This window comes from Glycine max, chromosome 19 (assembly GCF_000004515.6).
Source record: "Glycine max cultivar Williams 82 chromosome 19, Glycine_max_v4.0, whole genome shotgun sequence".
NCBI classification, from domain to species: Eukaryota; Viridiplantae; Streptophyta; class Magnoliopsida; order Fabales; family Fabaceae; genus Glycine; species Glycine max.
Window position 1 is genome coordinate 35,575,537 of NC_038255.2, and position 21,408 is coordinate 35,596,944.

At 35.2% G+C, this 21,408-nt stretch overlaps 2 protein-coding genes and 1 long non-coding RNA gene across 3 annotated transcripts; all 3 read right to left on the bottom strand.

Annotated features, from left to right (window-relative positions):
* Positions 1-1,757: 1,757 nt before the first annotated feature.
* On the bottom strand, positions 1,758-9,924 carry LOC121174093 (uncharacterized). The gene is made up of 2 exons (XR_005889865.1): positions 9,075-9,924; positions 1,758-2,241 (listed from the first exon to the last, which is right to left on the bottom strand). It is a non-coding gene; the product is annotated as an uncharacterized lncRNA (long non-coding RNA).
* A 1,231-nt stretch (positions 9,925-11,155) lies between these two features.
* LOC100818033 (RING finger protein 10) lies at positions 11,156-19,093 on the bottom strand. Its single transcript, XM_003553934.5, has 9 exons — positions 18,722-19,093; positions 18,474-18,520; positions 17,059-18,336; positions 14,463-14,551; positions 13,578-13,680; positions 13,399-13,503; positions 12,755-12,872; positions 11,743-11,916; positions 11,156-11,615 (listed from the first exon to the last, which is right to left on the bottom strand). The coding sequence occupies exons 1-9, from the start codon at positions 18,894-18,896 to the stop codon at positions 11,461-11,463; spliced, it is 2,244 nt and encodes a 747-aa protein (XP_003553982.1). The 5' UTR covers positions 18,897-19,093; the 3' UTR covers positions 11,156-11,460.
* A 1,755-nt stretch (positions 19,094-20,848) lies between these two features.
* On the bottom strand, positions 20,849-21,334 carry LOC102662194 (uncharacterized mitochondrial protein AtMg00810-like). The gene has a single exon (XM_014771663.1). The coding sequence runs from the start codon at positions 21,332-21,334 to the stop codon at positions 20,849-20,851; it is 486 nt and encodes a 161-aa protein (XP_014627149.1).
* Between the last annotated feature and the right edge of the window lie 74 nt (positions 21,335-21,408).

Consider the following 21,408-nt stretch of genomic DNA (forward strand, 5'->3'; position numbering starts at 1 on the left):
ACACAATTTATGCGTTTTGTTGTTTTTCTTTATAAGCGTAATGTTTGTTTTATGAACTTATTGGTAGTATTATTTTGTTGCTGAAAGATTGATTGGGAAAATAGTTTTATTATGTTATACTTGTTCGACTTTAAAGTATCCAAAAATTGGGCTATGCATATTACAGTTGTTTTTATTTTTAAATATTTCTTAAAAAAGATTTCATTGCATCTTTTATCTGTTTTTAAACATGTGTTAATATTTTTATTTTAATTCTGAAAATATTGTATTTTCAGAATTTTTTTTTCTTTTTTAATTTTTCTTACTTTAATATTTTTCAATTCATTCTTTTCTATTTTGTAAGAATATTTTCAACCCTTTTTGTTAATATAAAATTAAGGAGATTGCTTTGACATTACCATATATGTTTCAGCAGGGTTTTTACTCATTGAAATTAACACTTGAAGGGAAAAGATATTACTCTGTTCACTCTTTACACTTACCTTTTTCTCATCTGCAACTCATATACCTCTATATTTGTATCCCTTCCTTAATACAACCAGTAAGTCCAAATTATTTGAGTATTTGAGGCTTACCACTGTTGGAGTCATTGGTGCCTCTAATAGAACTCCTGAATTGCTTAAAATGAATCCCATTGGAAAGGTACACTTTGCTTGTTCCCGTCTTACTACTTAAAAATAAAGTGTTTCTCTTATATGGATTTGCCCCCCTTAAAAAAATATGGATTTGCCCCCAAGGAAATAGTTCTTTTGAGGAGAGAGCAATTGTGCTTTACAAGGTTAGTAGTATATATATATATATATATATAAAGGTTATGTGGTTAGTTTGCTAGAATATTGCTGCTGCAAATGGGGCCTGGACTTTTGATAATTTATCTCACCGATTTTTTTTAACATACTAGTACAATTGTATTAGCCACGTTATAAGAGACGTTTTTTTTTGTTACACGTTATAAGAGATTGGCTTTCCTATTCAATATAAATATAAAATATAATACATCAAAAGATATATGAACATCGAACAATGATGACATATGAGAGGAAAATATGGCTTACTGACATTATAATTTCTTTATACTAACAGTAGATCAAAATTAAGTAGTTTTGACTATACATTTATAACTTATACTTAATTTTAATTTATTGCTTGCTGTAGTTTTTGAATTTCCCTTTAGGACTCTAGATATACTGTAGCTGTTTGCCATGTGTAGGAGTATCTCTAGATATACTCATGCTTTTTGAATTTTTCCCTTTACTGAGAAATTCTTCTTAACTAGATTGTATTTTTAGTTTAATTTTTATATATTATTAATTATTAATGGGAAGTTTTTTTCTCGATAATAATGGGAAGATTTTTATATTGGATCACTAAATAAATGGGAGTTATTTTGTATCTATGGCAGTTTTTAAATAATAGTGATTTATTATTGTTGTAAAAAATAGTGGTTTATTCAAACAAACAATTAAAAAATCAATAAATTTAACATAAAATAGATCCTTAGTTTGTGTACTGATTGATTGGTATTGTTATCATGTTATGGACATTTAAAAAACACTATTATTAGGTATTAGTGTTATCGTGATATAGTATGGATGTTTATAGCAATTCTCTTTTTAAGGCATATGAGTTCTCTTTCATTTTCTTTACATATTTGTATATATACCTTGTGTGAGTGAAATGACAAATTGTTATTTAACTATAAGTTTTTCTTTTCTATTGTACTACTAGCTACTAAAACATATATACAAGCAAGGTAGTTTCTTGTACTTATTCATTAACTATTTTGATAGTTGAAATTTGACATGAGTTTATAAATTAAGTCTCATATGAGACATTACCTAGCTAGGACGCCACAAAAATTTCAGGAAAATAATAAAAAAAACAACATTCTACATCGGTTATGGAGGTACAAACGATGTAGAATGTGGACATTCTACATCGTTTATACCTTCAGAACCGATGTAGAATGTCCACATTCTACATCGTTTGTATCTTCAGAACCAATGTAAAATGTCTACAATTTTAAGACGGTTCTTCAACCGATGTTGTCATTCAACGACAAGGGTCTACCACCATGCATCATAACCGGTGTAAAATGGTCATTAGAACCGATGTAGAATGCCTTTTTTTTAGTAGTGATTGGTGGCAAACAAACTAAGTGTAGAGGAGATATGGAAGGTGGATGGAGATAACGCCTTATTGGGGTGAAGATGGCAAGTGTTTGTGAGTTAAGGATGTAGCCTACATCCAAATAAATATGGTTAAGATGCGCAATTAAATTGAATGCACACTGTACTGGTAGTTGATAAATAATTATAAGTTAGTAGGTTACAATAACATTTTTTGTGGGGCATGCACGTTTTTTAGACAAAATGGCACTGTTGAATGGAAGATAAAGTTGTTGAGGGCTCTCTTCACTTCACCAATACATTGGTGCCAAAAAAGGATTATGTTAACTTGATGATAAGTGTATCAATTCGTTTTAAGTAATAAAAGACTCGGAAGTCCAAGTGTCAAATTCATAAGAACTTTGGTTGTACCTAAGTGATGTAAACTCAACTATTAAGCAATTAGAAGAAGCAAGAGAGATAGAAAATTGTAAGTGTGAAAATTGGAGTAAAAGAAAAAGAAAGAAATAATAAGAAAAATAAATAATGATTTAAATGTAGAAAGATGAATTCAGAATATGATAATGTTAGGACCTAACATGCCAAAACTACTTGTAATGCAATGTTAATGATTTTCTCTATATAATGAAATCCTTGTTTTCACCCACATCTGTTAAGACACTTTATCTTTGGTTTCCTATATGAAGAGTCTAATTTATTTATTCTTTTCTCTCAAATTTCTTTGCAAAGATAAAAATAATAAACCATATTAAGATTAGAGATGCATAAATCGGACAAAAAAAATATCAATCTATTTGTAGTAATGAATTTATTTAGATACCAATCCTCATTTCTTTAGAAAATAACTATTTTTCAATGCATTATCTTCTAAATATTATGTGGACAATCTAGTCATAATAAATAAAAAAACGCAGAGAAGAAAAATAGAAACAAGATTGCATTAAATAGATAATGAAAAATAGTTGCATCACAAGAGTTTGGTCTGCCAGGCTCCCAACAAAGGGATAGCCATGAGAGACTTTACACTTTGGGGGTTAATGTGGACAGAAGAAGGGGCTAGATGACTAGAAGAAAGAAAGGGAAGAATGACTAAAGAATGAGGATTTCCCCTATTAGGGGTGCTCAGGCTTTGGATTTCTTCATTGGAGAGCTCTAAGAATCGGCGTGTGTTTCCCTTCTACTTCCTACTCCTTTTATAGGCCTGAGGTAACTTAATTTTCATGCCAACTTCTAGCTGAGTGCGCCCCCCTGAACTTACGGAGAATGATGGTTTAATCACGTGCTTAGTGCGGTGTTCACGCTAAGCGCACCCTTGGGCTTTCTTGTGGGCCTTCTTCGTGCTAAGCATGAGCTGGCCGCTGAGTGAGCACACGCACTGGGCCTGTCTCGTGTGCTAAGCGAGCTGTTCACTTCTTCAAACTTTTCTTCAAGGAATTTTCTTTGAGTTTTTGCATCAATTTTCCTCTAAAGCATTTGAAATCTTCTTTTTTTGACTTCTGCTAATAAAAAATTATAAAGATGTTAATTTCTTCATTATTTCATTAAAATCAATAGTAAAGTGAAGAAATTATAATCATTATTAACCAAAATTAACTATCAAATTAACTCAAATTTCGTAATTATCATATTCTCAAAACACTTTTTGAAAGCCATTTTGCATATGAAAAGATTAGATGATGCATGCACTGTCATACGTTTCCAGTCTTTACAATAAAGTTAAAATATTTTTTATTTAGCAAGATAAAGCTATTCTCCCTCGCTTGTGACCAGTCCGCATCCCTTCTTCGAAGAATACATCATGGCAGAAGACCGTCCACAGAGGATGGCGCTAGAGGACTACTCTAGCTCTACCACACCTCAATACTTCACCAGTATTTCTAGACCAGATGTGCAAGTAGCTAGCATCTCATATCCACATTCCTTTCATCCAGTTGATTCAGGGGAATATGTTTCACAGCCTACCAAGTGAAGATCCGTACGCACATCTGACCACATACATTGAGATCTGCAACATGATGAAGGTAGCGAGAGTTCCAGAGGATGTCATCTATCTCAACCTATTCTCTTTCTTTTTGGACGGTGAAGCAAAAAGATGGCTTCACTCGTTCAAGGGGAATAGCCTACGGACATGAGATGAAGTGGTGAAGAAGTTCCTGAAGAAGTACTTCCCAGAGTCCAAGACTGCCAAGGGGAAGGTCCAAATCTCATCCTTCCACCAACATCCTGACGAATCCTTGAATGAAGCCCTTGATCGCTTCCACGGGTTACTCCGGAAGACTCCTACACATGGGTTTAGTGAGTTAGTCCAGCTCAACATCTTCATTGATGGCTTCCAACCCCATTCCAAGAAACTCCTCGATCCCTTAGCCGGTGGGAAGATTAAGTTTAGACTCTAGAAGAATCCATGAAGCTGATAGAGAATATGACAACAATTGATCATGCCATTCTTCGTGATCGAGCCTACACACCTACAAAGAAAAGCCTTATTGAGCTCACTTCTCAAGATGATATGTTGGCTCAAAACAAGCTCCTGACCAAGACCTTGGAGACTCTTACAGCCACTTTGAGTAATCTTCCCCAACAACTACATGCAGTGCAACCTGCTTCAGCCATGCACAGTGGAGGATGCAACCTTTGTGGGGGTGCTCATGAGTCAGGCTCATGCATGGTTCAAGACGATGCAACCAACGAGGTCAACTACATGGGAGCTCAGAATCTCCATGGATTCCAAGGCTACAACCAAGGAGGACCACTTGGATTCAATCAAGGGAAAAATTTCACACAGGGATAAAGCTGGAGGAATCATCCGGGTAACCAGTTCAACAAGGAGCAAAAAAGTCAGTCTGTCCAAAATTCCAACGAAGGGGTCGATCTTTATGAGAAGACCAACAAGCTTGAGGAGACATTGAATCAATTCATACAGATGTCCATGTCCAACCATAGGAGCACAAAGTCATCAATCAAGAACTTGGAGATACAAGTGGGACAATTAGCCAAATAAATGGCTAAAAGACCCATTAGCAGCTTTAGAGCCAACACTGAGATAAAGCTCAAAGAGGAGTGCAAGGTAATTTTCACTATGAGGGAAACTGCAGAGAAGGAAAGGAGAATTAAGGAGGATATGCGTGATGAGGAAGGAGAAAAAAAGAAGAGGGAGGAAAAGATAAGAGTAAGGAGAGTGGTAATAAGGTCTCAACCACTAAGACCAAGACCAAGAGCCAGTTAGCTCAGGAGGCCAGAAGAGAGATACCACCAGCCTCATCAAAAAAAGGCACCATACCCTCTAGTGCCATCAAAGAAGGACAAGGAACGCTACTTCAAGTAGTTCCTTGACATATTCCAGAAGTTGGAGATTACTATCCCTTTTGGAGAGACCTTACAACAGATGTCATTGTACAAAAAGTTCTTAAAGGATTTCCTCATAAAAAAAAGGAAAGTACATAAAAAACAAAACCATTGTGGTGGGAGAAAATTGCAATGCAGTAATACAGAAGCTACCTCCCAAGTTCAAAGATCCAGGAAGCGTCACCATCCCATGCTCTATTGGGAGTGTATTCGTAGGTAAGGCTCTTATTGACTTAGAAGCAAGTATCAATTTGATGTCACTTTCTATGTGCAAGAGAATTGGAAACCTGAAAATTGACATTTCAAGGATAGCACTCTAGCTAGTCGACCGTTCCATCACTAAACCGTTCAGGGTAGTTGAAGACGTCCTGATCAAAGTCCACCAACTCCCTTTTCCGGTGGAATTTGTGATCATGTACATTGAAGAAGATGTTGAGATCCCCTTGATTTTGGGTCAGTCATTCATGGTGACTATAAAGTGTGTTGTGCACATATGGAAGGGCAAACATCTCTGCCTTTTTCTCAGTCGGAGAAGCTCCTCCCTATGCTGCATAGCCTCCACCATGGCTAGTACCTACTGATGTAGAGCCTCCACCATCTCTCCCTCCGGCAGCCGATGATGACACCAGAGGCATTCCTAGCCCATGTTGCTTGGCCAGGAGTCCAACCTCCTTGTGTTAGGGGGGTGACACCTTTGGTGTAGCTGATGATGATGCCGCAAATGTTGAAGCTAATGATGATTATGTTGCGAACATCAATGATGCTTATAGAGCTTGGGATCTAGGACCCACACAGGATTGAGACCCATTTTTTTACCAAGATTTATTATTTTTTTTCTCTTTTTATTTTATTTTTCTTGTCTTTAGTTTTTTCTTTTTCTTTATTTGTCTTTATTTCAATTTTAGCAGTTTAATTTAAATCATTGAATAAAAAATTTGCATTATAGGGACAGAGGAAATTAGTAATGGGCTATGACTTGTTCTGGATAAGTTGATGCATGAGATACTGTGTACTGATGAGATAATTGTGAAAGTTCTGATTCTTATGAGCAGGTGTCATTCTGAGTGATGAAGTATGAATCGAAAGCACAAGAGTATAGATGTTAGCACGTCTGAATGGAAATCATTGTATGATAAGCCAAGCACTTCATAAATGTCCGATGAGTTGTGCGAACCTTTGACTATGAGAGAACGATTGTTCTTAATTTTCTGATTTTGCATGATTCTCAGACTGTTTGAATACATACACATGGTGGAAATAATCAAGGCCTTGTTTGATTTTCTTAGCCACTTAGCCAAATAGCCAACCTGTTATGTGAATGAATCCCTTGCATCCTGTTGAGCCTAATGCAGTAAATTGTTTTTGAAACCTGAACCTAATGAAATTAATTACCACATTATCTTAGGTTGTAGGAAAGCACATGTCAAGGCAAATTTACCCTTAATTTGGGGGAGTTGGAATGTTGGTATTGGTGAAAAATTTTGTTACAAGAACATCACCAATAGCACACACTCAAATGCAAAGGTGATAAGTTGCTACAGTACCCATTCAATTTCTTAAAAAAAAGAAAAAAATTGAAAAAAAATTATGTTTCAAATAAAGAGCCGATAACAACTAAGTGTTAAATAAATTTTGTGTGTTGTTAGGAATAAAAGGCAGGAAAGTCAGGGGCTATGAAATATAAGTCATAGGTTATCAGGTAGGTGCTATCTTAGAATCTAATTTTGAATCCAAAGAAAAACCATGAGTTCCTTTTTAGCCCGGCCAAGTTACAAGCCTAAAAAGTCCTTAGTGATCCATAATATGTGTGTATGATTACATTAACTGAGATGAAGTGCAAAGTTGAGAATATTATTTTTAGTTGTTAGATTAAAAACACTCTTAGCCAAGACACTTGTGCGCTGAGAGAAACACTGGCCTTGTGAGGAATGAAGTGTGGTAAGTCTGCCTTGATGAAGTTTTACTTGCTAACCTTTTTCATCTCCATGTGTATTCCTTCTTGCTTTCATCACAAGATCAAGACAAATGCAAGCTCAGGATCAGTCAGTGAAAGGTTTGAAAAGGTTTCACAGTTATCTCATGTGTTGATACTTTCAGACTTGTCTTTTGCTTGAGGACAAGAAAATGTTTTAATTTGGGGGAGTTTGATAATTGCAAAATATGAGCTAATTTGATAGTCAATTTTGACTAATAAATAGGTGTAATTTCTTTACTTTATTATTGTTTTTAAGGAAATAATGAAGAAATCAACATCTTTGCAATTTTTTATTAGTAGAATTCAAAAGAAGAAGATTTCAAGTGCTTTAGAGGAAAAATTGATGCAAAAACTAGAAGAAAAAACATTGAAGAAGAGTTGGAAGAATTGGATAGCTTGCTCAATGCATAATCTAGGCTCAGTGCGTAACTCTCGCTTAGCGGACAAATCCAGGCTTAGCGTGAAGTCTTGCTCAGCGCCCCACTCTCGCTTAGCGCACAGGTCAGGCTTAGCGCGAGAAGGTTCACGAGGAAATGTCTAAGGCGCACTTAGCACGAAGTAAGCGTGAAAATTAAGCTACTTAGCGCCTATATAAGGAGAAGGAAGCAGAAAGGAAAAGAAGAACCGAGTCCTAGAGCTATCCAAAGCCTGAACCCCTTAAGGGAAACCCTTTTTTCTTATCCATGCCCCCTTTTCTTACTACTAGTCATCCAACCATTTCTTTTATTAGCCTCTGAAGTGTAAAGTCTTTCATGGCTATAAGAGGCTAAACCTCATTTGGGAGCCTAGCAGCCAACGCCCTTGTAATGCAATTGCTCTTCTTATCTATTAATACAATTTCAATTTCTATTATTCTTTTCTGCTTTTCATTGTTATTGTGTGGTTTGGTCATCCATGCATATGTTTTTAGGGATTATTCATTGGGAAATGGTAATGTCTAAAGAACCGGGAAACAGCATCTCAACATTGCATTACTAGGGATAGAGTGACTTTGTTGTGTCTCTGCATACATCTTTACACTTAATGTGGTTTATGATTCAATCTTTGCAAAGGGATTTGAGAGAGAGAATACATAAATTAGACTTTTCATCATGAGGGATCAATGTTGAGCATATTAGTAGATATGGGTGGAAATTGTGAAAACAGTTAATAGAGAAAAACATTAGTATTACATCAAGGGTAGTTAGACATGTTAGGCCCTAACATGATTGCATTCTGAACTCATCTTTTACATTCATCTTTGTTCTCTTCTTGTTTATTTTATTATTCTTGTCTTTTTAAATTTAATTTCTTTCCTTTTCTTTATTGCTATTCTACCCCCTTTCTTCTCTTGCTTATAAATTGAATATTTACCAACGCAAGTACAAACAAAGTCTTTGTGGATTCGACACTCAATCTTTCGTTTTAATCTTTATTACTTATTATAAAATTGGTACACTTGACAATCTGTTAACCGCATATGACATGAAAAATGCGTATGACATCGAGTATGCAAAATAAATATCCACCAATTTTATATGCCAAATTGCAAAAAAAAAAAAAAATACCTCATTGACACTTCAAAATTGAAACCAAAGGTAATTTAATGGCAGACAAAATACCTCAAATGTAATACACATACATACCACCATATAGTGCTTCATCGGAGCGCCTCCATAGTCTTTGACCAAAATGGAAAGTAGGATTTGCTAAGACACCAACAACTACAATGGATTCCAACGCTGGGCTGTTCGGGCATCGTTTGAAAGAAGCGCAATCTCGACGGTGAGAACAACAACGGATTTCAGAACCATATAACAGAAAACAAAATAACATCTCAAAAAGGGGATGTTCTAACCTTATTACACACAAGTAAATGCTTCAACCATGGTTAAACCAAGCAACAAAAAGGTCAGGAGACATACTTTACAACTCAGGGTCTTAAAAGAATTTTAAAATTACACTTGCCTTAAAAAATTTAAAACTAACCTCAATTGTATACATCTAATAATAGGATAAGGAAGTCTCACCGCATCGGTCGATTCTCTATTAAATGAATCGCATGGTTTATATTCCACATGCATCGTGGGAGTAGTTTCCAAACTTCTGGAGTAAGCCCGATGCAACCTTTCTCCAAACTAATGTATACATTGTGCATACCAATTAGGTATGCTAGCATTTGTCAAAATTAAAAACAAGAAAAAAAAACATTTTTTTTTATTGCTTTCAAAACTAGGAGGAAAATGTTTAAAATTATGTAAAAACTTCCATTTTATACAAATATGTTTTGTTTTTAATTTTGTATTTTAAAACTAAAAATTAAAAACTTCCGACCACTTTGAACTAGGCATGAAGTAAATATAGCAGCAGAAATTGGAAGTCATAACATCTAGTGACCAAAAATTTTCATCGAAATATTATGACAAGAATAAATTAATTTTGGCCAAAGAACAAATACAAACGTTATAATATATGTTTAAATTTTGTATATTTTAAATTTGCTTATAAACCACTTTTTCAAACAATAATAAAAGTAATTTTTAATTTAGATTTAATACTATCTTCTCAATATATGATTTTTTTATTTTTTTTATAAGATTTTTTAAAGTTATCTTTTACATTAATTATTTTTCATCCAAATACTCTTAATAACTTTACCATAAATGCTATATATTTAAAAGATTAATATATTATCTCTTGTAAGGATTAAATACAAAGATTAACAATTAAATAGAAAAAAGAAATATTATAATTCCTAATAAATTTAAGGATAATTTTGACAAGATACTACAAATTATTAATAAATTTAATATTATTAACTATATTAATAATTTTTTAAAATAATATGAATTAGTAAAAAAATCTTATACGTAGAATCAAACGATCGTATGTATTAATTTTGTAATCAATATTTTTTATTTTAATAATAAATTTGTAATATATATTTGACTAAATTACTATTTTGATTCCTGATTTGCAAAATAAATGATTTTCATCCCTTTTTTAATTGTAAAAAAGTAACAATTTTAGTGTCTCTCTCCACTTGGTATTTGATGACCGTCAAAAACTACATCTCTTTCAATAGTTATGAATAATGTGTTTTGGGAGAGAGAAAGAAGCGTGAAATCCAACGTAGTCTTGAGGCCTAAGATAGTTTTTGAAGTTTTGAAAGAAATAAAAACACATCTTAAGCCCGCTGGTATGCAATACAAATAATTTAATGTTTATTGTTATTTGGTCAAGTACGAATTTCGATGGGTGTTTTTCCTCCAACTCGCACCTGCCTGAAATTACCCATGTTAAATTGAATTTTCCACTTTTTTAACCCATAGCTCATTCACCAGAGATATTTCATTGCTACGGTTAGGATGGATTACGGTCAGGTGCAATATTTTTGCTCCACCCTACCTTCATGCATAAAAACCCATCAAATCTCTTCTAAAATGTTTGTTGTTTTGCAGGGAGGGGTCAATGGGTAGACCATTCGCAAATTCTCAACAGTTAAACTGAGTGCATTGATCAATCTACATGAAATTGTTATAATTTAATCAAAGATATTGAATTTGATTTCTGGGTGTCCAATTACGTTAGATACTCAGAAATTTTTTAACCATCCATAATAATTATACTCTAGCCAGCAAAATTACTAAGGATAGTACACACATTGTTTGTTTAAAAAATCAATCTGTAGTTAACAAAACCCGCTTCCAAATTTAAATGTCTTGTGTATAGTCAATGCTCATAGTCTGGATTTAATTAACATACCCAACGCCAGCACAGTTCTACAGATCCACAGAAACAATATACTGACCTTCTAACAGTTGTGGCTTGTTTATTGCTAAAAACATTTATTCTCTCCACACATGCCTACCTACCTACAAGTAGTTAAGAGGTGCATAAATATGATCCGTAGAACGTTACTAACTCTACACTGAAATCATCTGCCAGAGAGTTTGGCTTGGGACTATAGCAGGGAGGAGGCTGAGAATCATTGACACTCGCATAATCTAGGGTAAGGGTCGGCAACCAAAATCAATAGCGCCTACCACCAGCTGTTGACAGAAGAACTCGATTTGGTTTCTTTCCCTTCTTCCCCAACTCATTTGTCTTTGGTGCATTCGAGCTTATATTAGATTCTGTTCTTGATGTAGCATTGGAGTATGATTGTGTCTCCCCATTTCTCAAACCTACAGAATCACAACAATTAAGAGCATAACATTTTCAGGCATTTGGAGCACCTGGTTTCTTCAGTTATATAATAGCACAACAAATTTTGGCATGCAGAATATATCCAATTCCATTAACATATAATACCTGTTGTGACAGAAGAATCAGCAGTTGTGTTGTTATTATGCAGACCACTAGTTTCTTGAATTTGTAAGGATGGAGAATCATGAGCAGCAGCAAACCCAAGCCTAGTAACATTTGAGAACGATTTTCTCTCCCCAGCTAAGGGAGGACTTGATGATATGGTTGAATTTCCAAGAGCTAAACAAAAACACAAATACAAAAATTAAATACACCATAGCACATCATTAACTGCAATAAATGAAATGTAAAATGGAAGAGAAGGCAGCCTGAATAGCCATAAGGCCTAAGTACAATAATGGAAATTAAAAAATACATCACAAATAATTACAGCATACATAATCATTCATTTTCTCACACAATAAAGTATTTCCACAATAGCAATATTTCCAGAGGTTCAACATTAGGCCCAAAAGAAGTCCATGACAATGGTTGGTACTATATACTAAATGAGAAGAGAGGGTAAATTGGGCAGACAAGGAGAAACCATTATGGGGAGTGGAGAATTTCAAGGAATCTATTGAGACAGTTGGGAAGAGTCAGGAGGAGGTCCCCTCAGCAGAGGTGGTTTTTTAGTGTGATCATCAGCAGTACGAAGAAGATGGAAAGAAGGGTATCCAGAAGAGACAAAACTTAGACGCAGTTTTAGGTGCTTTTGGTGTTATTCTCCAATCAAAATTGGAGTTTCACCTCAATAAAAAACATAATAATTAAAGGTCAGCATCAATAATCAAAGTGAAACTCTAATTCTGATAGGAAAGTAGTACCAAAAGTACCTAAGGATTGACATCAAAGTTTATCTATCCAAAATTGAGTATTCCTTTGGTACTATGCCTGCAGCTAGTCTGTCTCTCCTGGAAATTTCATTCCTTCTTTATTTGTGTTCAAGTTCTGTACAATTTCCATTGTGGAACTATCTCTAACAATTTCCCTGCCTCGAGGGATTGCTGATAATTTACAGCAGAACCATTATCCTAACAACCAAGTTCCATCTTCCAACATCCAAAAAGCAGATTACCTTCAAAGTCATCCATGGAGAATGTTGGAGGATCATTGCGAGAAGTAAACTGATGACTTAATGATATGGGAAGAGAATAAGCAGCAGTAGCTTCAGCCATTATTTTTTCCTTCTTTTCCTAAAAACAAGAATATAACATAATTCCAGCAACATGAGAAAGCACATTCCAAAATATTTTGGATACCAAAACAAAAATATATTAATTATCAATATAAGGCATTTGCTAACATAAAAAGAATCAAAGTACCAAACATGCAATTAGAAGGCTATGGGCCCCGTTTCAGTGCCATAAAAGAAGTTTCAGAACCCAGGTTCAACTGTAATCTAACAAGAAATGGCCTCCAGATTCAGAAACCTAAAAGATAAGCTTGCAAAACCCTAAATCTTCATCTGGTCCAACCCTGAGAAGATTTCCTTCACACACAACCTCCCCTACTTGCACACCAGACAAAAAGACTTACAAAGGAGACATATAATGAATGGAAAAAGTTGATAAAATCAGCTTTCCCAGAGAAATTTCATTCCACAACTATCATATCCTTTTATACACATGTTAAGGGTATAATATTATGTGAGTCAAGGCCAAAACCGTACAAGACTCCATGAAATCTACATAAATAAAATATGATGGGCTACATGGATACCTTTCTAGCAAGTTGCTTCCTCTGATTTGCACGCTTCTTGATTTCATCCATAAATGGGGAAAATGCTTCAGGAGGCAACATCTCACTCAAATCAACTTCACAAAGCTGAAAAATTAGCAAACATCTATTATGAATCATCAAAAAATATCTTGGAAGTATAAAACTCTTTTAACAGGCACCTGAAAGGTTGTGGTTAATGGAAAATGACTAAGGAATCGATAGCGCCTCCTGATGGCCTCAGACTGAGTAACTGACTCCAATTGTAGGATCCTTCCACTTATTCTGCAATCAGTATACATTGGTCAAAAAGGATTTAATGATAAGTAATGCTCCTCCGAATAGAAAGATGTCCATTCAAGATCAAGACATCAACCACAAATACAGATATTCTAATCATCACCAACTAATATCCTCAGACAGTCAGACCTACATTTGAAAAGACAAATGCTACCACTACTACTAGTACTATTGTAGACATCGACATATCTGATGAAATGGATAAAAATTAAAGCAACATCTATTGAAAATTTTGTCTTTGATAGAGCCCAAAGGTGATTGGTCCATGAAGCCAACAGCCCTAGTGGATTAAGGCTTCATGGTTAATTGGTTATTGTTGGTGTAACTTCTCATAGGTGTTTCTCACTGATTTTAATTATTGAATGTGTTTCTGTTACACAGGAATTACAAACCAAACTTCATTTGAATCGAATGCCATCTTTTTAGTCTGTAGCTGAGGTTCAATTCTATTTTGAAATCCATCGTACATGTTATAAGGATTGGCATTAATAGCATACTAGTGAAATCTTAATAGTTTGTGTGGCATTTATCTTCTTTTGCAACAGTGGACTTGTATATAAATGATATTAATGAGATTAGAGGTCCTTGTTGTATGGTGCATATAAGTTTATTAACCAAAATAGAGACTTGACAGTTCATTTTATAGCTTAAAATGATAAAAAGGTTCTGCATTATGCCAACATTATTTAACCTTAAGCCCACAAACCAACACACATGTTCCCACTTTCTAAGCATATAGGAGAAATAAATTTTGACTTTGTCCAAACCTGTGAGGAAGCATATCATAGCTCCCATAATGGTGAAGCAAACACTTCATATTCAGAGGATGAAGAATTAGATGCTGACCATCAGCAGCCTGAAATAGACAAGCATGGTAACTACCAGATGCCACCATTAAAGCTGGTTTAAGTATAAAACAATCAGGGATTCCTCAATGAAACTAAAAGCAGAAATTCCACATAACCAACTGGGAGGGTCTACGAGATAAAAGGGTTTAGGATAGCTAGGTAGACATAATCTGACATCAATAGATAATTAAAGTTCAAAGTTAACATTTTGCCAGTATGGGCAACCAAGCCAGGCTTATATCAGCATCAACTCACACAACCCGCTCAACATCTAAAACCGACGACATTGGAATAACAATTGATCTTTAGATTACATCACAATGAAAAATATCAGTCAATGATGCTCTAAGATAGAATCAAAAGCAGCTAAAATATTCCACTTGTGATTAAAGCTTTTATAAATAACTACGCTCTCAAGTGGTCAAAGTCTAGAGATCCGATTTGGACACAGCCTCAGCGTTATGTTGACAACTAGAAAATTCTCTCTCCCCATTAATGATATTGTTACAAAACAATCATAAGTTACAAAAAAAATCAGTAAATAGAAAAGGGAGCAGTTGTGAGACCGACATTGATTGCTGAAAGAGTAATGGAGGTTAGCTAGCCTTAATGATCTTCAGATCAGAGCCTTTATTTTCACTTAACTTCTTTTCAAGAAAGCTGATGTACAGTTCTTTATTTGTCTTGAAGTACAATTTAAGAGCAGCATACTTAGAGTGTTTACGATGACCAATTGTTTGCAGAGCAATGCTATTATTGTATGCCCAATAATACTCAGAGATAGAGACAAACTAATTAAGTTACCAGTGCTGCTGTTATATTCCATTCCTCAGTTTAATCTGAAAATTTCCCATACACTTTAGTTTTCTTATTTTATGCTTCAGCTCTATAGAGGAATAGTTTAAGAGTGAATGGATCCTCTCATTTGAAATTTTAACATGACCTCGATGGAGCTCTGTCAGATTTGTTAATGTTGATTGCTGATAAAAAAAAAGATTTGTTAATGTTGATGAAGAGATACACAAAATCTCCAAATGACCTACTCATGCCAAAACCTAACAAAACATTCCCAGTGTAATACTATAAACATCTACCATACAAAACTCATTTAAATAAATAGATAAAATTAATTAGACTGATTCTCGGATCTCATATTTCTTGTTCCTTCTCAAAAACAACTTACAAGTAACATGTTATAATGTACTCTCAACATCAAAGCTCAATCCATCTCTTGAATTATTTCAGATTTCCGAACCATGAAGACAGTTTCTGTCTTCTCCTAATTTAACCTATAACTCAGCCGTTACTGTTGTCAATAACATGGTACAGTCTGTTGTCTTCAACAAATGTTGTTAATGGCAGATGGCGGTTCATGGCGAAAAGCCAAAAATCCGCCATAAAAATATGGCGGATGGCGTAGCAAAAAATGGCGGATGGTTCAGCCATTTAAAAGAGGACTGCACAGAAAAAAAAATACGTGGTGTCAAATAGAAAAAAAAAAAAAAATGGGACTGTTAAAAATAAAGAGGGTGTCAAATAGAAAAATGAAAAAAAAAAGCTGTAGACATCAAAAACGGGTGTCAAACAGCAAAAAAAAATATAAACAAAAAAAAAAAAGCACACCACACTGAACTGCGCCACGACGTTCGCCTTCGTGAGGGTGCAGGGTCGGTGCGGCATCGCCTTCGCAGGGTCATCTGCCGGTGCTCGTCGCCGTCGAGTGCCGGTGCTTGTCGCTACTAGGTCGTGCGTTCGGGCCGTGGGGTCGTCGCTGCTGGGTGCATGGTGGCTGCTGCGTGCAGGGTCGCTGCAGGGTGCGGGGTGTCGCTCCTGGTTGCATGCTGCGTTCTGTGCTGCGTTTCCCCGCTGCGCTTTTGAATAAAATAACAGGTAGGGTTGGGTCGGGTCAGCCCAACTCCTACCGTGCAAAAAATACAAAAAAACCCGTTATTTCCACTATACCGCCATGGCTATGGTGCCGCCATTGTAAACCCGCCACGCCACCGCTATTCGGTAGCGTTTTTTCAAATTTCCGTCATGCAAAACCGCCATAGCGCCGCCATTGCCACCATTTGATAACAGTCTTCAACAGAAGTTCATTTTGATTTTTCTTAAGATTTTTAAAGGAGTAAGAATACTAGGTCACTGTTCTCCACCATAACCTCACGCATAAGGGCATACTGATATCTCACGCATCACCTCGACTGCACAAGCAATCTGATATAGCAAACCAAAGAGCCACTAAAACTTCCAAATATAACCTGAGTGTAAAACAGTAATATAGCAAATGTCTTCATCCATCTTTACAAACCCTTATAATCCTACCCTATCCTCAGTCAAGCCCACGACTTTCAAAGCGCAAAGTTGTCTGAAAAAGTCTTACTACATGATGTTAAATTGCTCCATATAATTTCTAATAGACACATTCATTTCAAACAGAAAATTATGAAGCAATGCAAGAAACATGGGATACAGAACACAAATCTAAAACCAACTGTCATAACTCATAAGTTACCTGGTAGAAACTGTATGAATCATTTTCCTTCACATCTCCAACAACACCACTTGAATGCCTTTGAATATCGTTTTTCTCCTCATATGAAGAAGATAAATTCATTTCCTGCTCTATTAATTCTTTCTCCACATCCAACTTTTGATCCAAACAGATTCCGGCAGTTGACTTATCCAACATCATAACCTTATTTTGATCAAGGAAATCAGAAGAGGAAGTTCTTGATCCATTAGAACAGTTTTCATCGTCACTATCCACAGAATTTGCAACTGTTGACGGTATCTGATGTTCGTAATCATTAAGCTTAGAAGATTTTTCACTGTCATGAGACCTGAGCTCACTCCAATACCTCTTCCTCTGTTCTAATTGTTGCATTGCAGCACAAACATAAGGAAGCTTCTCCAGGTCATCAACAAGACCTGAATCAGCTCTGGCTAGCCAACCATCTAGATCAGATATTGCATGTCTCACCGAGAGATCTACATCTGATGTAAGAGTGAACTTAGAAAAGGGATCACAGATATCTTCATTGGCACGTGATGTGATATTTGTCTCTTGTTTATTTTTAAGTGACAGAGTAAAGGAATCCTTTTTCCGCGTTAAAAAGGTGAACTCAGCATTATCTCGTACTTGATACTGTTTGACATTTGTGATGTGCACCGTATATAAATCCTTGGCAGATATCATCACAAAGCACAAAGGACACCTTTTCCAGCTATCACCTTTGTGATCCTCTTCACCCATCAATAAGTACTGTAGAATACATGGGAAACAGAAAATATGTCCACATGAGGTTATCTGCGGACACAGGGGATACTCCAAACAAATTGGACACTGAACTGAAAAAGGGGTCAAATATGTCACGCATATAATATCTTCCCACTGCAACATTTTATCTGGATCCATCGACTCAGGCGAATAATTTCCCGAACCTAGTACCGTGAACTTGTAATTCGCCTGCAAAAACAAATCTTTGCTGTACGGCTTCCTCTTCCGATGCCTTCTTGTTGTAGGAGAAGGAGGAGGACCCCGTGGTTGAGAACGGGATATTGGGTCATATTGAAAATTCAGCAAGTAGTTCCCATTCACCGTCTGAGCTTTTCTCCCCGGCAAAGGGGCACTTCCATGAGAACTGACGGACCCAGGAGTTTGTTGATTTCTATGATATGAAACTGTTCCAGTTCGCGTTCGGGTCCATCTTGCCCCGTGACTCCTAGAACGTGTTCTAGAGTTTTGTTCAGGTGAAACCATCACTCCACTTGGAGACCCTACTTCTGTCACCTAAAACGCGCACAAGAGAACAAAAAGTAACCAACAGACACCCACACACAAAGACACAAACACGCAATTCTACTATTCAACACTTCTATTAAGGTCATAAGCTTCCAGAAACTAAGGAACACAATATAAAATACTACCTTTCCGGAAGATCCACCAGAATCTTGAGCGGCTGAAGACGACGAACCTACCGACAAAATCGAATCACTAAATCAGTTAATCAAGCAGAGCACCAAACAACGAAAAACCATTTAAACACACAATCTCAAATTTAGACAATTAAATCCCCAAAACAAAATAAAGCAATTAAACACCACAATTTCGCACAGAGCGGTGAACCAAATTACATAGAGAATTGAAAGGAAAGCGAAGAGATCGAGGAGCGAACCTGGGGTATCGGAGATCTGGAGAGATCCGAAAGCGAGGTTGATTGGTGAGGGGGAAAGAGAAGAGAAGGGTTGAGGAATAGGGTTTCCGGTTCCATGTTGGGGATTAGGGTTGGGAGATGGCGCAGAGGAAGAAGACGAAGATGCCGCTTGGGTTTGTGAGGGCAAGATGGACATGAAAGTTCTAGAAGGAGGGGTTTAGGGTTGTTTCGTAGGTTCAGCTTCTATTCTACTTAACCAAACTATGTCGAATGTACTTATTGTGCTGGCTGTGTCTTCGCGGCTCCGTGGGTATCTCTGCCGCATCTTTGCCGAATATCGGTTTTAGTTTTAGCGCCACCACCACAAGCCACAAGGTCCACAACACAATGCAATCAATTATTTTTCATTTTTGTTTTTTTTTATCATCATTATTATTTGAATATTTGTCACGTATTATTATTATTATGATCATCCTTAGGGTGTTGATTAAAAATAAAAGTAAGAAAAATTGTTTGAAAAATGAAAAATTATTAACTGTTTCTTAAAATAAAAATGTTTAATAAGAAATATTTTATTTTCTTTAATCTGTATTTTTAAAATTTTGTTAATATGATATTTTATTTTTCTTTAAATAATATTGGAAAAAATAATTGAAAATGTTGTACTGAATAAAAATATGTACATTTTTTATTCAACATTTTATGAGTTTTGTTATTAATTGAGTTAATATATTTTATCAAACAAAATATATACTTCATAATTTTTTATGCATATATACTTAATAATGTAACAAGTTCTCCAAGATATAACAATTCCTTTCCAAAATGATTTTTGGGGCACTAACAAGTGGTTTTGTGATACTAACCAAAAAAACTCAAAAGAAAAAGAGAATGAAGGCTTTGAAAAGGATATATCCCTTATGAGTGACTGAACCTTCTTTATAATAAGGTGAATCAATCAAAAATAAATATTGATTAATACTATTAAAATAGGTAATGATATCAATTAAAATATGATATTAATGTCATTAATACATATATGATTTTATATAACTATTACAAGATTTTAAAATTTTAAAATTTTTAATTTAATCAAAATATACAACAGTGAATACATAAAATTGTCCCATATATGGGTAGAATAAACCAAAATAAGTAAACAAATAAGGATTATATCTTCATAATTTCTCTAATTAAATAAGGATCGTATCATTGTAATTTCCCTAAGTAAATAAGGATACTATCTTCCTATTTTTCTTAATTAAATAGGATCATATCTTCCTAATTCCCAAAATAAATAAATAAATAAAATCCTAAAATAAAGCAACAAATATTCCTACAATTACAGTAAAGGATAAGATGTTGTTTTGACAAAAATATTGTAATATGCTCTACATCAGTTTCTATTGAAAATATTTTTTTTAAAAGAATCTTGATTATGAATAAATAATTAATAATTTTATAACAAAATATAAAAAGAAAAATATTCAAACGATTATGAGTGCATATTATGCGAAAACTATAATTAAAAACATGAAAGAAATAGACTAACTATAACGGGACTTCAAGCTGATTTGGAGGAAGGTAAGATATGATATCATGCAAAACATACTAGTATTTGAAACCTTATTATGAGAGATTATTAAAAGAATATAATTTTGTGTCCTTTTCATTAGCAAAATTGTGGTTGTATACCACAGTTACAAGAAAGATTCTAGGCTATAATAAGAAAATTAATTATACACAAGAAAGATCCTAGGCTATAATAAGGAAACTAGATACAAAAATATATTGACACATATTCTAATATATCCTAGGCTATAATAAGGAAACTAGATACAAAAATATATTCACATATATTCTAACATACCCCCCACAGTCGAAGTAGGAGGTTGTCGTACGCTGAGACTGTTTCAAAAGTTCTTAAATAGAAACAAGGGAAGACACTTTGTAAAAATATCTGCAATCTGATAACGTGACGGGACATGTAAGACTCGAACTTCCCCACGAGCAACCTTTTTCGCAAACAAAGTGAATATCCATCTTGATATGTTTAGTGCACTGATGTTGAAAAGAATTTTCATGGATATGTCGCACGAACATTATCACAATATACCAAGGTAGCTTTATGAATAGGACATTGAAGCTCTAGAAGAAGGTTTCGTACCAACAAGACTCAGAAACCACATTGGCAGAGCCTCGGTATTCTGCCTCCGCACTAGATCGTGACAACGTAGTTTGCTGTTTGGTGAACCAAGAAATTAAATTATCACTAAGAAACACACAATAACCCGATGTAGAGCGTCTGGTATCCGAACACCCACCCCAATCAGCACACGAATAAGAGAGAAAAATGGATGTGGAAGATGGATAGAGATGCAAGCCATGATCAAGAGTACCCTGAATGTAATGCACAATATGCTTGAAAGCGTGCATGTGTTCTTCCCTTGGGTCATGCATGAATAAACACATATGTTGCGCAACATAAGCAATATCGGGTCTCGTGAAGGTGACATATTGAATAGCCCCTGCAAGGCTTCGATAATGAGATGGATCGACATATGGTGTGCTGGAATTAGCACTAAGCTTTGGTTTCGTGTCAACCACAGTAGGAGATGGCTTACAAGATGACATGTCGGTCCGTTCAATGATCTTTGTTGCATACTTTTGCTGAGATAAGAATTGACCACCTGCATGACGAGTTACAA